The following is a 25,203-nucleotide window of genomic DNA, read 5'->3' on the forward strand; positions in this document are numbered from 1 at the left end:
AGTTGTAAAATACATGTTTCATATTACACCATGTTTACAGTGCGAGAAAAAGAGACAACAGAAAATAATAATTCTTTGCACGTATTTTATTTATACTTGTAAAGTCTTAGTGGGCCATGTTAAAAGTTCAATAACATTTTTGTCATATATTTAACACATAACGGCAATGAAACAAGAATATTAAAAACATGAATAAAATTGTACATTCATGGAAAATGAATAGTAAGTATGGTAACACCAAAATACAATTTATACCATGCATGTATCTGGTGACTGTTACACACACGCACAAATATAGTTTAAACAATAAACAACTCTCACAAAGCCGCGCCAACAGACAGACTCGCATGAGCAAGGTTCCCACTTAATAAGCCGAGTTGTATTGGCGAGTAATGTAGAGTTGCTTAAAAGGGGGCACTCGCAATATCTCGCGGAAAGCTCTTCTTGTAATTCGGGATAACTCGCATCGACTCTCCTCGAAGTCGCGAGCAGTCCCACAATTTTTAACATGTTTCAAACTTTCTCTGACTCGTTGAAACTCGAGGTGAACTCGCTTGCACTCGTAATTATACTCGCATTACTTGAAACAAGCTCGCGCTGCACTCTTCATAACTCGTAGCAACATGCCACCTTCTAGTATTCGTGAGTGCTATTCGAGTTTCAAAGAGTGGAGTACGAGCATCACGATTGTCATTGTCATGCCGAGTACGGAGACTAAGCAGGGCTCCTACTTAGCCGAGTTGGAGCCTCGAGTTGTGGCGAGCTGGCGCGATCTTATGGCAAGCCGTTTTATCATTAAAAAATATTTCTTGATATCACGAAATCGAATTCTTGATATCAAGAATTACCATTGCTCTACAACGTAAAATTATTTCTTGATATCAAGAAATGTGTTTTAATGATAAAACGGCTTGCCATAAGATCGCGCCAGCTCGCAACAACTCGAGGCTCCAACTCGGCTAAGTAGGAGCCCTGCACGTTTCGTGTGAGAATGAGCAGAGTGCAGGGCGAGCATGACGAGCGCACCATGATACGTCAGCTGGCCTATACAGTGTGAAGCAAAAATAAGTTTACACCTAGAAAATTGCTAATTATTTAAAAAATCATCTATGAACAGTAAATTATTATACATCTTATGAAAGAGTGTTTTATCCCAAATCATTTAGTATCATGTTGTGCCGTATGTGTTCACGCTTGGATGAACAGGAGGCATTGTTTGCTTCTGCAAAAAGCATATGCAATGCATTTCATTTGATACATTCAATTCATTCTCTCACTCTGCTAATCCCAATATAATACATACTGTAGACATCACTTTGGCGCAAGTCCATTTTTGCACTCTCGCAAACAATGCCTCCTGTTCATCCAAGCGTGAATTCATACCACACAAAAATGATACCAAATGATTTGGGATAAAACACTCTTTCATAAGATGTATATTAATTTACTGTTCATAGATGATTTTTAAAATAATTAGCAATTTTCTAGGTGTAAACTTTTTTTTTGACTTACACGGTAAATAAAAGCCTTTCTTCCTCCAGCAGATCGATCAAATATGCTTCTGACATCCATCTTTATTTTGAAGAGCGCGACAATCAGAGGGGGCTCTCCCCGGGGGGCAGGGGAGGGGGCACACCCCCACTTTTTCAATTACCCGAAATATGCCCCATTTTACATAGGAAAAGTGCTCCTTTTACTTTGACAAGTACCCCTATTAATTTTTAAAAGTGCCCCTTCCGCTTTCACCTCTTATGAGTGCCCTTTTGATTTTGACAAGTCCCCCTTTTTCTTCGACAATGTCCAATTTTCCTTTGCATCAAGTGTCCATTTTCCATTCTCATAAGTGCCCCTTTTCAGGTGCGAGAAGTGCCCTTTTTTTGTTGATAAGTGGCCCCTTTCGGATATTTTTTCACATTTGCCCCTTTTCCTTTTAATAAGTGCCACTTTTCATCATGATGAGTGCCCCCATTAAAAAAAATATCCCCTTCCCCTTCTTATACATGCATCTTTCATCCAGGTACGAGAATTTACTCCTTTTCACTTCAAATAAGTGCCCCCTTCACTTCCTATAAATGCCCCTATTAAAATCTGTCCGATGCCCCCTTTTTTCTTGATGTATCTTTTAGGACGTGGTCAGAACTAAGATTCAATTATATGATATTACAAATGAAATTAGTTGGAAAAATAGTAACATTACATTTGAGAAAAAGAATTTGTTTTATTTAACGAGAATGGAGAGATGCCGGTTTATTGAAAATTCATAATTTTATTACAAATGTTATTTGAAATAACTCTCGATTAATTAATATAGAAGTGAACACACATCAGCTCTTAATCCCTTTAAATTAGGAGGACGTTTAATGATGAGAGGAAAAGGGGGACCCTTATCGAAAGGAATAAGACACTTATCACGTATCAAAGTACAAAGAGTCATTTTCAGAGCTGAAAATGGAGCACTCCTTACACCTGAAAAGAAGCCTCACCAGGGATGAAAAGGGGCACTTATGAGAATGAGAAATGGGCATTTGACGACGAAAAAGGGGCACTCATTAGATTTTCAAGGGACACCTTTCCTATGTAAAAAAGTGCAGTTTTGGGGTACTAGAAAAACCGCCTTTGACTTCTGGCATCCATCTTTATTTTGGAGAGTGCCAAAGTGATGCATTTCCCGCCCCTGGATCGCATATGACACGTAAAAAAACTCTTATCACTAGTTAAACGATTACTCATTGGTAGATCGACCAAGCTCTCGTAACTCGTATCGCGCATCTATCTTAGGAAACTCGGTGTTGTGTCGTAGATCACTCAGGAAAATAACAATTTAAAAAAAAATTGAAATCATAAAAATTAGTAAATTTCACACGAGTTTACGCAAGTTCAAGCTCGCCCCAGCTCGCCACAACTCGAGGCTCCAACTCAGCTAGTTGGGAAAACACGCACACACACACACACACACACACACGGACACGCACACACACACCCTGTGTACGATGTCAACCACTGAATGGAGAAATCCGCGGGTCATATTTGCGCGAGCGCGAGCTGATGTACTCCGAATGTCAAGTATGTTTCCCAGCTTTTGTTTGCACACAATGGCATGTGTGAATTCCTACATTCATGTTCGCCATTTTAGATGTTCGAACAGATCCGCATAGACGTAGACGTCAACAGCAATATAACTGCAAATTATGTGTATCGAGATAGTATTGTTAACAAAGGTTTCAGACCTCAACGCACACGACTAACACACTTAAAAACCAAGAATATTGACATTGATTATTACAGGCGTGATGTCGAAAGATAACCACGAAACGATTCGGCGTGATAAAAAGGTAAGGTACATGTACTAGGTAAAAGTGAAAAATATTGTTTTTGAGAGGAAGCGAAAGTCTAGAGTAGAAACACAATGCATTTTCTATTTGTGATATAAGGAAGATAAAAAAGGCAAGAGGAAAGAAGAAGAGATGGGTATACCTCCAGAGACACGTGCACAATGAGAAGGGAGATAGAGAGAGAGAGAGAGAGAGAGAGAGTGAAAGAGAAAGAAGGGGGGGGGGGTCAGTTTAATACACCATTCTTTGAGTTGTATGTTTCAGTAAATGCATTGCATGAATGGCATGTTTATAGTTAGTCAATGATTAGTCAACGAGACCCTTTACGGGTCCCCTTTATCCCCGATTGTGCATCCGGACAGACGATGCCGAAAGGGTGGGTAGCGGCGCGTCGCGTTGACTTGAACGCGACCATTCGTCCAAAGCCCCCCCCCCCCCCCGAATTGGACGAATGGTCGCGTTCAAGTCAACGCGACGCGACGCTACCCACCCTTTCGGCATAGCTTAAGCCATCAATAACAGCAATTGGAAGAAGCAATATTTCATTAATCTTCTAAGACTGATGTTGGATAATAAAGGACAAATATTTATGAGAGTAAGTGCTTTTTTATGAATATTTTCTGTTAAATCCGAAGGCAAAAGAGGAGTATTTATATGTTTGTAAAGTGTCCGGACATCCAATTCCCCATCATACCAGACAGTTATATTACTCTAAATATGAAATCATAAATGGGCGACTTATTCTAAATAAATATTTAAAATCAGGCCTAATATTTTTGATAAGAAAATACTAATAAATTCCTGTTTGGGATTAATCAGTTCGGGGGGGGGGGAGAGGGGGTTGGGTTGATTTATTCTTAACTTTCAAGGCGTTGTGTCCCTAGGAGTTCATTACAAATCGACATAAAATGTGATTACCCAATCGATCTCACATTATCATAATAATGAATGTACATGTATGATGTACCTAAATCTATGGTGGAAAATATGATATTTATTATCATTCGCGACCATTTGCGAACTAGCACTTGATATAAATATTAGTTTTGTGTGGACAGATAATAATGATGATATTGACGGAATTGTTTTCTTGGTTGATAAGACCAGTCCTAGATAAGACACTCCTTGGACTGTTATACCATCGTTATTGCACTCGTTGTCGACTCGGAGAATGCGATTGTTCTTGGGAAATACACAATATCAAAAATATCCCCCTCATAGCCGTTAGTATGAACAAAATATTTTGGAGTTAATAATTGTGAATCCCTGAAAATGTTGTACTCGACTTTTTTTATCCGTAGTCATGGAGAGCGTCTGTATGTTCGTCTGTTTATTCGACCAACGTACAAGGATTCATTGATGAGCTATCCAGCAAGTTCCCCGACCTAGACTTGGACGTCCAGTACCAGCAACTACCATACAATGACATTGATCATTGCGAAATCAAAGGCTCTGATGTTAACATCATGATACTCTGCCATTCTATCAACAACAGAGGGTTTGCCATCACTGATGTCATGGACGCCCTCTACGACAAATTCTTACCCAAGTCTGCCAACCTTCTAGGTATGTTCATTATGTTCACAAAAGGGGGAATATGCAGCTTATTTGCACACACAATTATTTTTATGACACATGCGTTAATTTGTAAACGAAGAGTTATCATTGTTTGTCTTAGTTAGACTTTTTAAAATGAAAATATAGTTGATTTTTAAGACAGAATATTGTAGCTTATTTTCTGCATATTTGTCATGTTCATATTACTGTGTATGTACGTAGCAGAGGGATTGGGAGATGCTTGTTGCTGGGGCTGCAGCCCCGCGGAGACTTATTACACAATTAATATTCGGGCAACACTTATTACACATTGGGGTGGTGAGGTCTTCTGTTTGTAATCAGGCCACGACTTGATTACTGTGCCTCAGTTTGGGACCCTTATCAGAAGGAATACATAAAACAACTCGAAGGAGTTCAACGACGTGCTGCAAGATTCGTCTTGAACCGTCATGAACGCCGGAGCAGTGTCTCTGAGATGATTTCCTATTTGAAATGGCAACCATTGGAGCACAGAAGAGCAGCCCAGAGGTTGACTTTCCTCTACAAATCCATCCACAACTTTATTTCCGTTGATACTGACCACTACCAAAACAGGTCATCTGGAGTAGGGGTATCTACAAGAATACGCTCTTCAGTATCATTCAAGAAGTTATCCGCTGTAAAGGACTGTTATAAACACTCTTTATATCCCAGGACATTCCCCGAATGGAACTTTCTCCCAACCCATGTTAGAAATACCCCCACCCTTGGAGCCTTTAAAGATAACTTACAAAAGCTCAACATGGGCGAAATAATTGCTAGAGCCCACTTCAGAAATTAAGTATAGGATACTATGCTCAGTCGACTGCGCCTGCATGTTACATCCCAGCTGAGGAGTTTATGCAGTAGCCCACCAAACCAGAACCAGAACCAGAATTGTTCATATCTTTCTTTATACTCTTTGGCGAAATTACACGGAAGGGCAACAAATAGATATATCAATGTACATAAAGTTCACAACTTCACCATGATTAGTGATTGTCACCAAAAATAATGCAACAACAAAATATTTGTCGTTTTGCTATCCCGTAAACTTTAAGGAAGATGGAAAAGTTTTTTCGGCCAAATGACCTCAGTGATGGATGTATGTGTATTAATGACCTTTGTCATTTCTATTTTTTCCAATCCACTCAGGAAAGGCCAGAATATGCGTGATAGTCCATGACTTCCCCTCCAGCAATATTTTTGACACACCTGGCTACTACGGAGAAACGATGAAAACCTTTGAAAGCCAGCAAGGTACAGCGTTTAAGCATTCTTCTCTGGTCATGATGTGCGGTAAGCTGGATGGACCTGTCGAGATGCAGGAAACTAACTGGGAAGACTTGAAGGAATTCCTGGTGAAGGCTGCCACGACTCCCATGCCATCAAAGTCTTGGTGGCAACCACCTTTGAATCTCTGTCGAAGGCTAGTGCGAGGCATATATGATGTTATAGCGACTGTGGTCACTTTTGGTCTAGGTGTCGTACTCGGCAAACCCCACAACACCTCAACCATAACAAAAGGGGTAGGGTTTTAAATCTAGTTTGGAGGGTTATTTCGCTAGGTTTCTGTAAGCAAAATTTTGAGTGGAATGATGTCCCCAAGAATGTGATGACCCTTTTCCCCTTGCTAGTCGGACAACATTGGCGTGTTAAGATATCCGTCAGTACCCACTGTGAAAACTTAGCTTTCAAGACCCTGTCTCTGTACAACAAGTATGAAACAAATTTATTGGTAATCCATCAATGATGATAAGCTCCCCTTAAAGGTAGTATGTCCCATTTGTAGGCCAAAAAATGAAAAGGTTAAATTCACATGACATGTGAAAGACAATACTAACTTAGAACATCCCTCAAAACGAAAGGGATTGAAAATGTAATTTTGTGGGGAAATAACGACCGTAAATTGTCGTATCAAATTTAGCGAGCGCGCTCGTTTCATTAAATAGTCTGATTTTCAGACCCTTAAACCGAATGGCATACGTTTTGTGCTTCGCAAAGATTAATCAGCTTAAATTTAGCAATTGCAAGAAGTGTGTTAATGATGTGGATAAATGCTCATGTACCCTTGACAGCTCATTTTATATATGTTATTACCGAAGAAAAAAGAAGAAGTTAGTCAGTCACTCACTAGTGTCTGACAGTGAAGTCTAGAAAGCAAACGGGATTCCTTTGAATACTAGGATTGCTAACGTTTAAATTTCACAGATAGGGCATACGTTACATATTCTTAATTCCTGCAAATTTCTACATAATTTGATGTTGGCTTTAAAGGCCGGTTGTACTAGTTCAGCCAGAAGGGATTAGACCACTCAGCGAGCCAGCGAGGTCACTGTGACATGTGGCTATCACTTTAACTCAGCTCTCAATTAACATAAGAAAAAGAGGATCATGGGGGGACCAACAGGCACCGATTGTGGAAGTTTTCTATATAGAGGGAGCAAGTAGCTACAAGTAGTACAGTGTGGCTTTAAAAGGGATATACACTACCTTTAAGTCATATTTTTGCGGTTTAGTAGAGGATAAACAAAATAAGCTTGCGGAGGAGAAATTCAGTTTGTTTTCTATTGTACTGCATATTTCGCACTTTCCTCGTATACGTCGTTCTTTTGTACAGTAACAACGACAACAATAATATCAATGATACTAATAATAACAGTATTTATAATGATGATATAAATAATAATAATAATAAGTAGAATGATAATAATAATAATTGTCTATTGCCACTACTAATGATAATGACAACAATAATGATAAGATTGATAATAATAATAATAATAATGATAGTAATAATAATATTACTTATAAATCTAGATTTAAATAGTACTCAAACCACTTGACTCCAACACTTCTTTTCAGTGGATAGTTTGGATAGTTCTTCATATATTAATAATTACTTATGATTATGTGGTTGTATATATTACCAAAGTAACTGTTTGGTATAATCGAATACAAAAATGATTTAGGGTCAATGTATCTCATAAATCTGTACTAAATGTTTATAGAGCTTGTTGATCTCTTTTCTATTGTGACGTATGTACATAACCCAAACTATTATCTTAACCATGCTTATTATACTGTTCTATTCCTTTGTATATTGTTCGATGCTATCTTAGTGTAAACAAATAACAGTTGCCAAAGAATGAAACATTATTAACCAAGAATATGAGCAATATATGATAATTCATCGAATTAATTGTTTTATTCGAATAAATTCGGCTTGGTGCCCCCAAAATTCCTAATAGATATGTTTTTATGACTTGTGACCATTAGAATATTATGATTGGTTGCGGGAAAAGTGGGCGTCACGTTTTCTACCTTGAAGTCGCCATCGACATGAAGCAACTCGCTCATGATGGCGGTCTCCTGCTTTCACAAACTGTGTTAATTATAAACTATTAATTTTCTATAATGTGTAATTTCTTTACGTGTTTAAAAGTATTTTGTTGATTTCTAAAAACGTGTTTATATATTTTCTTTTGTAATATTATATTATTTTGTATTATGTTCTTGAAAACACAATAAAGAGCATTTAATACATTGCAGATTATAGTACTGTATGTACATTTAGAGAAAACTCGACAATCTAGAAAATCCCTCAAAATGTTTTGTATTATACAAAGATACACTGTCTTGAGAGTTTCTGGTTAAAACTATGCGCAAGAGGTGACTCCAATAGTACTATTTGCTGAGAGGTGCAGCCCCGAAGCATATGGTACTTTTGGAGTCACCGAGGCCCATAGTTTTAACCAGTACCTCGAATAGAAGGCATGGTATATTTGTTCTATATCCTGCATCGAAAATTTATTTTATAAAAAAAAAAAAAAAAACAACAACACACACACATTTTGGGGGAAAAAAAATAAATTTAGAACAAAAAAAATGTCAATTTTATATCTAAATAGATTAAAAATATTTTGTTTTCAATAAATTAAGATTTGAAGAAATTTTGTTTTCTTTTTTTTTCAACTCCCAAATAGTATTCCCAAATAGTACTCTCATATAGTTCTTTCTAAAAATAGTTCAAATATTTCTGGTCATGTGACGAGCTCTCAACCAATCAACAACCAACAAAATTTTGATGCAGGATATGACATGAAATATTATAGATAATGAATGCTATAAAACAACTATTCCTCGAATATTAAAGCAGTCATTATGTCTTTAATATACCGTTAAAAAAGGTCATATAATACACGTGCGACTAACAAACCATTGTGCTCCAGTACTACATGACAACAAGAAGAAATTAATAGTTTACTCGAACAGTAACTTTTGCCATAAAACTTCATAAAACTCCAAATTCGCCACATATTTACAGACTATTACTTTTATTAGCACTGTGTGCACTTCAATTGATGGTCAATATATATTTCTCGTTTATTACACACTTTTTATAGCTCATTCCTTTTCTTTCAAGATTGTTTTTTTCATGTGTATTTCTTCATATTTTATTTTCTTGCATTTATACACTTTTTATACTTATTTCATTTATCTGATATTCATCATTCTTTAAGTTTGATTGTAAAGAAATTTTTTTACTTGCATCTACGGACTTGATGGTCTCAATATGTTTGTAAATTTTCATGTAAGTACACTGTCGCTTATATAGTTGGAATGTGTTTTTTTTAACCCCAATTTATGGAATTATTTTGACAATGATTTTTTCCTAATAGATCTAGATAAAAGTATACATTCTCAGATTTTATTGAATAATAATTTGCCAGTATTTGTTTTGCGGGACTGCTAAAGCATGTGTATGCTACTAAGCTTATCAACTAGGGGACCTACGTCCTTATGTCATAATTGACATTAATGAGGATTGATGACCCCACAAAAGGGCACTAATATGGCACATCGACACGGTTTTGATCCTGGGGCCTCACAGTTACGAGGCCATTGCTTTGTCACTGAACCATGACTGTACGCAGCGGGGGCTAGGGTAGGGGGCAGTTCCCACTAATAAAACAAAACAAAGAAAATGCAGTAAGTTATCAATAATTCATTGAATTCCCCCCCGGTCCCCAACATAAAAAAATCCTCTGTACGGCCATGCATTATAGCTCAAGGCATGGGCACACAGAATATTTTTTTCTGTAGTATATGATAATTCACCACACTTTTTTGTAAGTGCAACACAATTCGGCTCAAAGCTCAAATATTTCCTTTTAGGGATTAAAATGGCGATCTCCTGTGTTCAATAACTATAAACAGTTAATTTTCCATATGTGTATTTTATTACCATGTTTAAAAGTAATTTGTCAATGTCTAAAAATATGATTTTATTTATTTTTTTGTGACATTTAATTATTTTGTATCATGCTATTTAACGCAGAAATCAAATTTAAAAAATAAATTTTTAAAATTATAGTTTTTTTGGGCAAATTTGGAGAAAGCTCGAAAATTTAAATATTTCTTCAAAATATTTCTTATCGTGGAATTAAAACTAAAACTATTATAAAAAATAATATAACCTTAGACATGCAACAACATGTATATTGTTGTCCTTTCATCACTAATTTCATCACTTCAAAAATATTGATAGTAAAATATGGGCATGTGTTTATTGCAGCAAAGATTTCATTCTGTTAAGCACTTTGTATGGAAATCTGCATACTAGTAAATGTACTTCTGTTTTGGTGGAAGTGTACGAAAGAATATGTCTTGTGTGTTTAGTTCAATAAATATTAACGTTTGCTTTGCTTTGATTGATTTAAATTAATTATTTCTGTTTGATTTCCTTTTTCTTTTGCGATTTACAAATAAATAACAAACAACTTTCAACAAAATCATTGCAAATTTTTCACATGACAAAAAAGTATAATGTAGAATAAATTAAGGCTGGCTGTAACTAATCGAAAACATCAAACAGGAGAGTTAAGAAAGTGAGCAAAGCTTGATAGCATGACTGCCCTCATATGTTTCATTTATTCTTGTTTTGAATTTCCCCCATTTGGGGTCGGATGTGTCTGATTGAGAAGGAATAGGTATATAAGCGGGCCAGTGAGTAAACTAAACAGGTCAAGAAATCTTTTAACTCTTTTCTGAACTGACAGTATACATTCGCCTGAGAAATTTAGACTCGACAATTGGGAAAAATCCTTAAAGAGATAATTGAGTTCTTGTTTAAGACCGCAAATGCCTTCAAAGTGCTTGGTTATTGCTCTTATTCTTATTCATGACGCTTTTAGTGCCATTTTTTGACCTAAAATTGCTATCAAGGTAATTTTAAACCAAAAAATTGTGAAATTTAAATTGAATACAAGTATCAATTCAGCTCCACTTTGCAAAAAATACGGTGACCGTTAATTAATTAATTAATTAATAATAGCAATACACAGGCCGGCTGGTTGTGCGTATTATTACTAACATGACAATCCAACAAAACGCCAACATTGACATTACCCGAAATAAAACGTATAAGGCGCTATTTGATTTTCAACGGCTGGTTCAAAATTATCGAATATTTTTGGCGCCCCACATTAGAAATGGTTATATTTATGGATATTTCAGCCGTCTCTGAACCGATTTTGATCAAACAAAGATGATTTTGTCGTTTAAATTGTACGATCTTTCAAATGTGACACTCAGTTTTTCATTATCTCACAATTATCGAATATTTTTGGCGCCCCACAGATATTAGAAATGGTTATATTTATGGATATTTCATCCGTCTCTGAACCGATTTTGATCAAAGATGATTTTGTCATTTAAATTGTACGATCTTTCAAATGTGACACTCAGTTTTTCATTATCTTACAAGAAGATTATTTTGTGTAGCGCCTTCTGCAACAAAACTCAACTTTTCCTTTAACTGTCGTATGAGCGCGGAGATGAGATCTTAATTTGAAATAGTATTTAGTACACAACACGTTTCTCAAACACATATTAGGTCAATAAAACAAGATTATTTAAAAGACGAATGAATAGTGTATTCATAGAACATGAACAGTAAGTTTATTTATTACCAAAAAATACATTTATATCATGTAATGACTATTTCAAATATAATTGTTTACAATAAACAACTCTCACACAGCCGCGCCAACAGATATACTCCCTTTCATATATCAAGACATAAGACACACACTGTGCACGATGTCAACCACTGAATGGGGGGAATCCCCGGGTCATATTTGCGCGAGCGCGAGCTGACGTACTCCGAAGGTCAAGTATGTTTCCAAGCTTTTGTTTGCACACAATGGATGTGTGTGTTTTCCCACATTCATGTTCGCCATGTTAGATGTTAGAACAGATGTGCATAGGCGTAGACGTTAGCAGCAATGTAACTGCAAATTAGGTGTATTTAGATAGTATTGTTAACAAGCTTACAGACCTCAACGCCCACGACTAAAACACTTACAAACCAAGGATATCGACATTGATCATGGCGGGCGTGATGTCGAGACAGAACTACGAATCGTTTCAAAGTGATACCAAGGTAAGTTACTTGGTGAGAGTGAAAACAATATCATGTTTGTGACAGGAAGCGAGAGAGTAGAAACACAGTGTATTTTTTTTTATAAGGAAGATAAACAAGGGAAGAGGTAAAGGAAGAGACGGGGATACCCCCAGAGACAAGTGCAACATGAGAGAGAGAGAGAGAGAGAGAGAGAGAGAAAGAGAAAGAAGGGAGGGGTGAGTTTATTACACCATTCTTTGAATTGTTTGTTTTAGTGAATGCATTTCAAGAATGGCATCTTTATAGTTAGTGTCAACGAGACCCTTTATCCCAAACCTCCCATGAGTATACCCAGATGTTGTGTGTCCAGACAGATTGTGTATCCAAAAATTAGATTTAAAACAGCAATTGGAAGAAGCAATATTTCATTATTATTCTAAGACTGATGTTGAACAATATGATAAAGGACACATATTTATGATAGTTAGTGCTTTTTGTCTCGCCTGCGTAGCAAAAAGCGAGACGTAGGCGCCGCTCTTCCGGCGGCGGCGGCGACGGCGGCGACGGCGTCAACATCAAAAACTTAACCTCAGGTTAAGTTTTTGAAATTTTAGTATGATTTTGAAAGTATACGTTCTTATTCAATGAAACTTGGACCGAATGGTTATCAAGTATCCCCACTCATGTGAGTAGAATTTAAGGTCACAAAGTCAAGGTCAAATGTGATTTCAGGTCAACAAACTTGGACTATGTTGTAGCATGAACGTCAAGACTTTTCAAAAGGTTACAATTTTGAATTTTTATCATAATTTTGAAAGTATACATTCCTATTCCATGAAACTTGAACATAGGGATTATCAAGTATCACCAATCATTTAATTAGTCTTTTAGGTAACAACGTCAAGGTCAAATCTAACTTAAGGTCTGCAAACTTAGACTTTGTTGTGGTATCAACCTCCATATTTTGAATTTTTTAGCATAACTTCAAAAGCGTTCGTTCAAATTCCATGAAACTTGTACACAAGGGTTATCAAGTATCACAAATCATATGACGCAGATTCCAGGTCACAAATTCCAGGTCAAAGATCATTTTAGGTCAGTAGACTTGGATTATGTTTCCACAACTTAATATGAGAATTAATAAATCAAAATTTAGTATATGTTCATATTCCATTAAATTTATCAATCTTGGTACAAATTATAGTAAATAATTTTTCTGATGATTCTTAGCCAATACTCACTTCAAAATGTTGATTATATTCAGAGAATTTCATTTCATTTTTTTTTTTGGGGGGGGGGGGGCCTGCTAATGGGCCACTCTGCCTATGAATAATGTCCCAACCTCAATTTTTCATCATATTGAATTGCGTAATGCAGGCGAGACCGCCGAGAGCGTTTCCCCTGTTTATGAATGTTTTCTGTTAAATCCCAAGGTAAAAGAGAGGTATTTATGTTTGTTAAGTGTCCGGACACACAATCCCCCATCATACCTATAATACTTTTTCTCTACAAATGAAATCATAGATAGCGACCCAATAATTTAAATTGGGCCCAATATTTTTTAAAAGAAAATACTTATATATTCCTGTTTGGGATGAATAATTTTCAAAGTTTAGGGGGGGGGGGTGGGTTGATTTATTCAAAACTGTCAAGGAGGTGTGTCCCTAGGAGTTCATAACAATCATATTTGATTTAAATTGCGATTACCCAATCGATCTCAGATTATGATAATAATGACTGAACATGAATATTCATGTACATGTACCCAAAGCTATGGTGGAAAATATCATATGTATTATTCGCAACCATTTGCTAACTAGCACTTCATATAAATAAATTATAAAGTTTTATGTGGACATCTAATAATGATGGTATTGACGGAATCAAAGTAATTATACTTGGGGAATACACAGTATCAAAAATATCCCCTCATAGCCTTTAGTATAAACAAATAGTTTGGAGTTAATGATTACGAAGCATAACGGCCAAAATATACTTAGAAGAATAACCATGTGAATCCCCTAAAAATGTTCTACTCGACTCTTTTTGATCTGCAGCCATTGAAGGTGTCTGTATGTACGTCTGCTAATGCGATCAACGTACAGGGATTTATTGATCAGCTAGCCAGCAAGTTCCCCGACCTAGACTTGGACGTCCAGTACTACGAACTACCATACAATGACATAGATCATTTCGAAATCAAAGGCTCTGATGTTAACATCATGATACTCTGCCATTCTATCAACAACAGAAGGTTTGCCATCACTGATGTCTTGGACGCCCTCTACGATAAATTCTTACCCAACTCTGCCAAAATTCTAGGTTTGTTCACAGTTTGTTCACGAAATCAAATTTAGTAGAAATAGACAATTGTTGTGACAAGCATTTTTTTGTAAACGAAGAATGTGCAGTGTTTGCCTTAATTAAACTGTTAAAAATAAAAAGTAAATTGACTTCTTATACAATTAATAATATTCGGGCAGCACTTACTTCACATTGGGGGTGGTGAGGTCTTCTTTTTTTAATTTTTTTCATTTATATTATACTGTGGCGAAATTACACTGAAAGGCAACAAATAGATACATATATTTATGTACATGTAGTCCACCAGTATTAGTGATTGTCACCAAAAATAATGTGTCTAAGGTTTTACTCGCTTTGCTCGCATGTAAGTTTTTAGATATATGGACAAGTTTTATTTTGACAAAATGACCTCAGCTCCCATGGCAAAATTGTGCTCAAAGACTTAGGCCATAATGTTTAGGGAAATGAATGCATATTAATAAATTTCGTCATTTTTATTTTTCATTCTCCAATCTACTCAGGAAAGGCCAGAGTTTGTGTGTTAGTCCACGACTTCCCCTCCAGTAAGGGTCTGGACACACCTGACAAGTACAGAGCAGAGATGGAGAACTTTGAAAGCATGCAAGGTACAACGTTTAAGCAGTCTTCTCTTGTCATGATGTGCGGTAAGCTGGATGGACCTGTGGAGATGCAGGAAACTAACTGGGAAGACCTGAAGAAATTCCTGGTGAAGGCTGCGATGACCCCCATGCCATCAAAGCCTTGCTTCCAACCACCTTTGGATTTCTTTCGAAAGCGATGGCCAGCCATAATAGTTGTTTTAGCGATTGCAGCGGTTGTAGGTGGTCTAGCTGTCGGACTCGGCAAATCCTCTCCCTCTGCAACTACCACCCCAAGCCTACCAGGATCGACTCCTACAACTGCTACCACTCCTACAACAATCTCTCCTAAAGAAACCACTCAGCCCCCTACAACTGTTCCGACCACTGAAACAGACACCCCACCAAACCCTACAACTGTTCCGACCACTGAAACAGACACCCCACCAAACCCTACAGCTGCCAACAACCCATCCCGTGCTCGTGGCTAAGGATCCTTTCTCTTTTCTTCTAACAGCTATCTATCATTTTACGCTGCAATACAAGAAGCCATTAGTTACATATACATACAATGATTTTAATGATGGTTTTTAATCCACAGTACGTATTTACTGATTATATCAGTCACTAGCTCCAACTGGTAATAATATCATATAAAATATGTCAGGACTTTTAAATTAAAACAAAATGTATTCCTCATGTTCACTATGTTTACAAGAAAATATGATCTACATTAATTTATTTTAGTTAAGCGGAACTGATATTCCACGCTCGCCCGTTGTACTGAGGCAGTATAGGCATATACAATATTCAAAGCACACCAATGATTTTAAATACCTTTGGGATAAATGACTTTTTATTCATAATCAAAGTCACTGGCCCAGGATACCAATGTGTGTATTTTCGTGTTTTTTTTTTTTACTGGGGGTGCTGTAAGCGAAATTTAAATTAAATAGATATCCCAAAGGGTGTGATGAAGACCCTTTTTTATCGCTAGCCAGACAACGATTGAGTGATAAGGTACCCATCAGAACCCCTAGTGAAAAATTATCCCTCAAGTTCCTGTTTCTTTTGCAACAAGTTTGAAACAGATTTCTTCAAAAATCGTCAAATATGTTAAATTCATTTTTAGTCAAAGAATGCGGTTTGGAAAATTTGATATATATTACTGAGGTAATTTTAAATCATTCGCACTATATTAAACAATATATATAGTACGCAATTGAGAAAACAAAATGAGGGAAGCATGGAGTGTATGGATCATGTATTGGCAATTACTATCACAAAGGGTTTCATCATCGTTCCAGGTCGCCATTTCTTTTTCGGGTACGGAGTGGCAAATGTGGATTAATGCCTTGACGAAGGACATTGGTTCCATGCCAGTAAAGTCTTTGTATATCCAGGCAATTGCTCAAACCACTCGACTACAACACCTCTTTTTAAGTGAATATGATATAACCTTTACATACGTTATTGACTTGATACGTATTAACATGTTTATTTTTAGCAAATCTTTCGGGCATCTGAGATTGGATGGTATAGTATAAAGAATTAATCATGTAATAATAATTAATTCTGTGATTAGTCCTATAAGCGACGTTACTGTTTAGTATTATCAAATTTTTTTTTTAATTTAGGCTTTGTGAATCTGTACTCGGTGTTTGTAATGCTTGTTGATAACTTTTCTATTGTGACGTATGTACATCACCAAAACTATTATCTTAACCGTATAATGATATCACCAGTATTGATCTCTGGTATGTCTACGGTTGTAATTTGTGCTATTATGTTTCTATACCAAAGCCTATACCACTCTGTACTCGTGCTCTATTGTGTGTTGTATATATTCCTGATTTTGCATTTTGTATAAATTGATAGTACATGTTTGTTAATTGATATTATATAAATTGAAAAACAGCCGGAAAATGATTTTATGCCATGTAATTGTGCATGTTCAATAAAATTGAACTTGAACTTGAACTTGAACTTACCATGCTACTCTCTTTAAAAAAAGAGTGAATTTTCACTCTATTTTCACTTTCTTGGGAGTGACGTCCGTGATCACTTGTTTAGGAGTGAAAATCTATGGATTTTAGAGTGCTCTCTAAGAAGAAAAGAGTGAATGTTCACTCTATTTTCACTACATTTTTCCTCTCCAGAGGAGTGACATCCGTGATCACTCAATTTTTTTTTAGAGGGTAACTATACTGTTCTATACCCGTCTTTGTATATTCATTTATGCTATCTTGGTTTGAAAAAGAACCTAACAGTTACTAAAAAATTAAAAAAATGTAAATTGGCAAAGAATAGGAGCAATATATTATGGTGATTCACAAAACTTTATTTTTTTTAAAGTGCAATATTTTTCAGCTAAATGCCTCAAAAATTCCCAATAGGAATTTTTTTCATAAAGATTTGTAACCATTAGAATACATGTATTATAATTGGTTGCGGGTGTAGTGGGCGTCACGTTTTCTACCTTGAGGCCACCATCGACGTGAAGCAACTCGCTAATGATGGCGGTCTCCTGCGTTGTACTGCATACATTTTCCTAACTATGCAGATTTTGAGAAAAATAAAAAAAATATAGATAATTCCTCACAACATTTCTAATAGTGTAATAAAAAAATAGCAAACACAACTACTATAACCTTATATAACCATGTTGTTGTCCTTTCATCACTAATTTGAGTCAAATATTGATAGTAGAATCTGGGCTAATGGCAATTGCAGTCAAGTATATTCATTCTGATAAGCACTTCGTACAGAAGGCTGCATTATTCGTGAACAAGTTGATGTAATTCTTTTTTTTGGTGGAAGTGTACGAAAGTATACATGTATGTCTAATGTTCCACTTTGAATAAATATATCAACATCATTTATTGTTTTCCTTTAGTCCTGCTTTAAATTGAAATTGCCCCCATTTGGGGTCGGATGTGTGAGGGCGAATGTGAATAGGTATAAAGCCCGGCCCCCCACTCAGGTTTCGAAATGACCGCATGCGTGTTGCCAAAATGTCCGGTAAAGGGGTACTTTTCGTGCGACAAAGTCCGGCCCGAGAAATGTAAAAAAAGGGGGTGTATTTGACTTTCACCCGGAGATTTCTTTAAAAAGGGGGTGTTTTTCTCTCATCTCTTTGAAATTAAAAAAGGGGGTTTTAAAATATCTTGAAGTTGAACATAAAAAAATTGATGAAATCCCGCGATCAGATTTCAGAAATTCCTGCTAGTTTTGAAAGCTCAATCAGGATTATTTCATTATGAAAAGTAAAAACATTGAGTCCCATGCACTCCCGTCCCAGTACGGCGGCAGTACGGACTTCTCAAAATCTGTGTGTGAGAGAGAGAGAGAGAGAGAGATAACAACAGAACGTATAGTCTGTACGGCGCATCCGCTAGCTGCACGCTCAGCATGCATATCGGGTTAGGCTCGGCATCAAGCCGGGGCATCAAGATGGGGTATGAGGCGTGGGCCCTGCCAAAATTGTCACGATTGGGACGTCTTTGAGCAGGACCCACAGTCTCCTCGTTGTGGATATTGTGGCTGTCTACCTGTGGCTCACAGGGTGGCACATTCAGGTGAGTAGTTTGCCCTATAGTTTGATCGCAATAGGGGCGCAATAGTAACACTTTCAAACTCATTTTCCTACACCCATGAAAATGAATATGTGGCACTTGGATCTAGACCTATGTAGTTTTGTACTGTAGTGTAGGCTACCCTAATTCACACATAGTCACAGCTGCATTAGTAATAGGTCTACTATCCTGGATGTGTATTAAAGGGATCGTTTAACAATGTTAAATCTGAGATGCAAGGCCATACATGTTATCAGTGTCTGTGATATGGTGTAATATTGAAGCCCTAAAAAATTTTTGCTTCAAAATGATCAAGAAGAAGAACTTAAAGAAGTGCCAACCAGTAATGACAGCTTATCTGAGATGAGAGGGGGGGGGGGGGGGGGGGGGGTCTGCATGTCCTGAGATAGGGGGGTACATTGAGCAGCGTTCTGGATTTAGGGGGGTCTCCAAGGCAGGAAAAGCCCGTGAAAAGCCCGCAAAAGGGGGATTCGGAAATGTTGGCAGTGCTCAGATAGGGGGTCTTTTCAAAAAGAGGGTACAAGCATACGCGTACCCTAAATAACACTGGGTGGGGGGGGGGGGGGGGTATAAAGCTGCCGGTGAGTAAACCAAACAGGTCAAGAAATTGTTTAACACTGCTATGTACTAACAGTATAATTATATTGATCTGAGAAATTCAGAGTCGATAATCGTGGGAAAAACCTGAACTGTTACTAAGAGCGAGAAGATGAGATCTAAATTTGTAAATGTCATTAGACAATTCGTTGACGTAAGATTGCGTCATCGAATAGTGCGATCTTTAACGCGCAATATGAGAAGGACACCGTACAATAAGACTGAATGCAAGATGAGCATGAAGTGCAAACACTGTTTTGAATTACCGCTATTTAAAGGAAACCAAAACCTTCATACTAAGTTACTTTTATTGTAAAGTTTAAAAGATTTGAATAAAATCAGTGAAAATTTGAACAAAATCGGGCAAGAAATAAGAAAGTTGGAGTGTGTGTGTGTGTGTGTGTGTGTGTGTATTGGGTTTTTACAGACGTGTATCAATCAGATATGATTATTTACGTCTGGGACCGACCTTTAAACGTCACCATCCGAAAGACGTGACTCAGTTTCGAACCTGCGTCCTCGGCTGAATCAGTTTGTAACTTCCACTTTTTAGCTGGATTACAGGCGCACGCCACAACGCCTAGTTGGAGCTTTTTGAAATGACTAGTCACTAGAGGGCGGTATTCAATTTGATGACATCATCTGTGAACAACTCTCCATGCCTTTTGTACATAAAATTTCACAATTTTGTTGTTTTCTTCGTATTTATTTGTGTTCTTGATCCGACTTCATAACATGTGAAGTAGAATATCATTTTGAATTCTATATCTTGCTTTCAGGGGAGTACATTATCTCAATCACAAGAAAGAAGGAAAAACATGAAATTTGATGTACAAAAGGCATGGAGTGTTGTCCACAGATGATGTCATCAAATTGAATACCGCCCTCTAGTGACTAGTAATTTAAAAAAGCTCTTACTTCCTTATTCCTTGCCCGATTTTGTTCAAATTTTCACTGATATTTTTCAAATATCTTAAACTTTACAATAAAAGTAACTTAGTTTGAAGGTTTTGGTTTCCTTTAAGGCCTCGTTACCACAGGGTTGATTGACGCAAGTAAGAGCGCAGTCTAAATAGGGACTTTTAGATTGAGTGGACGAGAACACGACGAACGCCGACTGGCCATGCGTGTCAACGTACTTAACTGCCCATGTTGACTACAATTAGAAATGTTTTAGATTGCAATCAACGATATACATGCATGCAGGAAGTAACACTATGAACATCACGGACAAAGAAAGAGGACAAAATATACAGTTCCTAATTCTACCCTCAACAAAAGAACATCCCTTCACTGCTATTATGTAAAAATGTGTTTAACAGGTGAATATGCATGTGACACCTGTTCTTCACATTTTTACATAATAGCAGGGAAGGGATGTCCCTTTGTCTACCTGAGGAACTGTATATTTTATGCGCACGCGGCATACTAGTACCTTGAGCATGTAAAGGTGCTATATAAATATAAATATGTATGTATGTATGTACTAAATTTAGGAAAATCAAGGTTGACGCATTCTCGATCGCCGACTGAGACGACGTAACGCATGCGCAGTGCCTTAAAATGACGTCACACGTTGCAGTCAAAGCTGTCGACGTGTAAATCTAAAAGTCCCTAATGACGCATTATGTGCGCCGGGCGTAGCACACCATTGGTCTGTTATGGTCCAGTGGATAAGTCTCCAGACTGTGAACCACGAGGTGCAAGGTTCGAATCCCTGTCGAGCACTAATGTCCTTTGTCAAGACATTAATCTACACTTGCCACACTCTAGGCAGGTAAGGTAAATGTGTATCTGGCATGATTAAGGAAATGCTCGAGTGCCGTAATTGCAGCCGTTCTATAGCCAGGGCAATAATAATTGAGTGTCAGAATTGGCGATGTGGCAGACATAATAGTCATAACATACTGGAGTCTTATAAAGCGCTCATGTCTGGCACATTGCAACTCCTGGCGCACCATTTTTTTTTACACTGTCTTTAGCACGGCTGCCATTACAGCGCTCAAGCATTTCATAGAATTTATTCCTGCCACGTACCCATTTACCTCACCTGGGTAGAGTGTGGCAAGTGTAAATTAATGATTTGCCAAATGACGTTAGTGCTCACATGAGCGCTATACAAGACTCCACTAAAATTATTATTATTACTATTCAAATCTGGCTATACAGTCAACAATTGCTTTATAATCCAGGACATGATAAAAGGCACTACTCAAATCAGCCGCATAATGGAAACAGTATCTCAGGCTTTCTAATAAGAAGATTATGGACTCTTATTAAGAATCTAGATAGGATATAACTACTTGTTAACAAGTTGGAAAATAAATACCATGATTACGGTTCGAGTTTTGTTTTATTCTGTTTTGGATTTTAGCCTATAAAAAAAAATGATAACAGAATAATAATTATTATTTTCGCTTATTTCACTTATGCTCTAAAGGTTTTAGGGTATTCCAAGATTAATAAGCCATCACTGTTTTGGATGTCTTTTTAGTTAAACAGTATTTAGTTAAAAAACATTTTTGTTAAACACATATTACGGCAATGAAACAAGAATTCTCGAAAATGAATAGTAAGTATCTATTAGCAAAATACAATTTATACCATGTAATGACTTCTACACGCACGCAAAAATATAATTTATACAATAAACAAGTCTTACAAAGCCACACCAACAGACATACTCGCATCCCTTTCAATATCAAGACTTAAGACACATACACTGTGTACGATGTCACACACTGAATGGGGAATCCCCGGGTCATATTTGCTCGAGCGCGAGATGACGTACGTACTCCAAAGGTCAGGTATGTTTCCAAGCAACACAATGGATGTGTGTGAATTCCAACATTCATGTTCGCCATTTTAGATGTTAGTACAGATCTGCATAGGCGTAGACGTCAATAGCAATGTAACTGTAAATTAGGTGTATCAAGATAGTGTTGTTAACAAAGCTTACAGACCTCCACGCACACGACTAACACACTTACAAACCAAGGATATCGACCATTGATCATAGCAGGCGTGATGTCGAGAGAGAACTACGAACCGCTTCAGAGTGATACCAAGGTAAGTTACTAATTGGTAAGAGTGAAAACAATATCATGTTTGTGACAGGAAGCAAGAGAGTAGAAACACAGTGTATTTTTTGTATAAGGAAGATTTTAAAAAAGGAAGGAGGTAAAGGAAGAGACGGGCCGGATACCTGCCTCCTGAAACACGTGCAATATAAGAAAGGAGAGAGAGAGAGAGAGAGAGAAAGAGAAGGGAGAGGGTCAGTTTATTACACCATTCTTTGAATTGTTTTAGTGAATGTATTTCAAGAATGGCATCTTTATAGTTAGTCAATAATTAGTCAACGAGACCCTTTATCTCAAACCTCCCATTATACCCATATGTTGTGTGTCCAGACAGATTGTGTATCCGGACAGTCGATTTGAAACAGCAATTGGAAGGGGCAATATTTCATTATTCTTCTAAGACTGATGTTGAACAATATGATAAAGGACAAATATTCATGATAGTTAGTGCTTTTTTATGAATGTTTTCTGTTAAATCCGAAGGCAAAAGAGAGGTCTTTTTGTTTGTTTAGTGTCCGGACACACAATCCCCCATCATACCTTTAAAACTATTTCTGTACAAATGAAATCATAGATGGCGACCCACTTTAAATAAATATTTAAAATCGGGCCCAATATTTTTGAGAAGAATTAAAAAAAAAAAAATTCTTGTTTGGGATGAATCATTTTCAAAGTTCCGGGGGGGGGGGGTAGGGTTGATTTATTCATAACTGTCAAGGCGGTGTGTCCCTAGGAGTTCATAACAAATTTGATATAAATTGCGATAAACCAATCGATCTGAGATTATGATAATAATGACTGAACATGAATATTAATTAAAATGTACCTAAAGCTATGGTGGAAAATATCACATTTATCATTCGCAACCATTTGCGAACTAGCACTTGATATAAATACACATAAATATACATCTAATAATGATGGTATTGACGAAATCAATTTAATTATTCTTGGGAAATACACAGTATCAAAAATACCCCCCTCATAGCCTTTAGTACGAACAAATAGTTTGGACTTAATGATTATAATACCGGTGTGTTGGCTCAGTCAGTAGAGCGTCCGCCTCACAGCCGGGAGCTCGTGGGTTCGAACCCCATCCGCGTCATACCAAAAGACGTTAAAAGACGGGAGTTGCTGCTACCCTGTTTTGGCGTTCAACAATAAGGGATAGAGCAACGTCGATCTGGCGCTGCTCAGTGGCTGCCGGGCTCATGATCAATTGGGCAAAAAGAATTTCCATTTTCGGTTTAATAAAATTTGGAGTGGACTTTAAAAGATTATTATTATTATGAAGCATAACGGCCAAAATATATGTAGAATAATAACCATGTGAATCCGCTGAAAATGTTTTGCCCGACTCTTTTTGATCTGCAGCCATTGAGGGTGTCTGTATGTACGTCTGCTGACGAGACAAACGTACATGGATTCATTGATGAGCTATCCAGGAAGTTCCCGGATCTAGACTTGGACGTTAAGTACTACGAACTACCATACAATGATATTGATCATTTCGAAATGAAAGGCTCTGATGTTAACATCATGATACTCTGCCATTCTATCAACAACAGAAGGTTTGCCATCACTGATGTCATGGACGCCCTCTACAACGAATTCTTACCCAACTCTACCAACATTCTAGGTTCGTTCACAGGCTCACAAAACTAGGGAATATGCAGTATATTTGCATGAAATAAAATTTAATAGAAATCGACAATTGTTGTGGCACATGCATTTGTTTGTAAAGAATGTGCTGTTTTTGGTTTAATTGAACTTTAAAAAAGGAAATTATAATTGACTTCAGAAAAGGTTTTGCTTTGGTTTTGAATGTTGTAACCTTTTTTTTTTCCATATTTGTCATATACACACGGGCGAATATGTACATAGCAGAGGGGTGTGTGGGTAATGGTTAGGGTTGCAGCGCCGCTGATACTTCTTATACAAGGTATTCTCTTCGTTCTTTTTCATTTGTAGTATACTAACAAATAAAGCCTACTAAAGTGCATATAATCCACCGTGACTATTGGATGGCACCAAAACTAATATGTCAAAAGTTTAACTCGCTTTGCTAGCCAGTAAGTGTTAAGATATATGGAAAAGTGTTATGTGGGCAAATGACTACGGTTCCCATGGCAAAATTGCGCCCGAAAGACTTTGGCCATGTTCGGGGGGGGGGGATGTATGTTTATTAATAACTTTTGTCATTTATTTTTAACTCTCAAATCTACTCAGGAAAGGCAAGAATTTGTGTGATAGTCCATGACTTCCCATCCAGTAAGGGTCTGGACACACCTGACAAATACGCAGCAGAGATGGAGACCTTTGAAAGCATGCAAGGTACAACGTTCAAGCATTCTTCTCTGGTTATGATGTGCGGTAAGCTGGATGGACCTGTCGAGATACGGGAAACTAAGTGGGAAGAATTGAAGGAATTCCTGGTGAAGGCTGCCACGACTCCCTTGCCATCAAAGCCTTTCTGGCAACAACACCTGGATTTCTGTCGGAGGCAAAGGCGAGCCATTTCAGTTGTTGTAGCGATTGCAGCGGTGTGTTTTGCTGTTGGTTTAGTTTTCGGACTCCGCAAATCCTCTCTCTCTGCAACCATCAACGAAACCACCCCGTCACTACCAGGATTGACTCCAGCAGCAACTAACGCTCCTACAACAATCACTCCTGAAGAAACCACACTCTAAAAACTGAAATGTTTAATCACGA

The 25,203-nt window shown here is 37.2% G+C and overlaps 2 protein-coding genes across 2 annotated transcripts; both read left to right on the forward strand.

Moving 5' to 3' along the window:
* The first annotated feature begins 3,290 nt into the window (after positions 1-3,290).
* LOC100888558 lies at positions 3,291-7,158 on the forward strand. Its single transcript, XM_003727616.3, has 3 exons — positions 3,291-3,332; positions 4,634-4,898; positions 6,063-7,158. Exons 1-3 carry the CDS (start codon positions 3,291-3,293, stop codon positions 6,446-6,448), a joined length of 693 nt encoding a protein of 230 aa, XP_003727664.2. The 3' UTR covers positions 6,449-7,158.
* A 4,915-nt stretch (positions 7,159-12,073) lies between these two features.
* Positions 12,074-17,225, forward strand: LOC100888478. The gene is made up of 3 exons (XM_003727615.3): positions 12,074-12,354; positions 14,373-14,637; positions 15,141-17,225. The coding sequence occupies exons 1-3, from the start codon at positions 12,301-12,303 to the stop codon at positions 15,707-15,709; spliced, it is 888 nt and encodes a 295-aa protein (XP_003727663.1). The 5' UTR covers positions 12,074-12,300; the 3' UTR covers positions 15,710-17,225.
* The last annotated feature ends 7,978 nt before the right edge of the window (positions 17,226-25,203 follow it).

Source organism: Strongylocentrotus purpuratus, unplaced genomic scaffold (assembly GCF_000002235.5).
Source record: "Strongylocentrotus purpuratus isolate Spur 01 unplaced genomic scaffold, Spur_5.0 spur5_scaffold_15, whole genome shotgun sequence".
Taxonomy (NCBI): Eukaryota; Metazoa; Echinodermata; class Echinoidea; order Camarodonta; family Strongylocentrotidae; genus Strongylocentrotus; species Strongylocentrotus purpuratus.

Coding starts and splice junctions, on each gene's coding strand:
- LOC100888478 (XM_003727615.3), top strand. CDS start 12,301: ATGGCGGGCGTGATGTCGAGACAGAACTACGAATCGTTTCAAAGTGAT. Junction 12,355..14,372: donor CGTTTCAAAGTGATACCAAG/GTAAGTTACTTG, acceptor TTTGATCTGCAG/CCATTGAAGGTGTCTGTATG. Junction 14,638..15,140: donor CAACTCTGCCAAAATTCTAG/GTTTGTTCACAG, acceptor CAATCTACTCAG/GAAAGGCCAGAGTTTGTGTG.
- LOC100888558 (XM_003727616.3), top strand. CDS start 3,291: ATGTCGAAAGATAACCACGAAACGATTCGGCGTGATAAAAAG. Junction 3,333..4,633: donor CGATTCGGCGTGATAAAAAG/GTAAGGTACATG, acceptor TTTTATCCGTAG/TCATGGAGAGCGTCTGTATG. Junction 4,899..6,062: donor CAAGTCTGCCAACCTTCTAG/GTATGTTCATTA, acceptor CAATCCACTCAG/GAAAGGCCAGAATATGCGTG.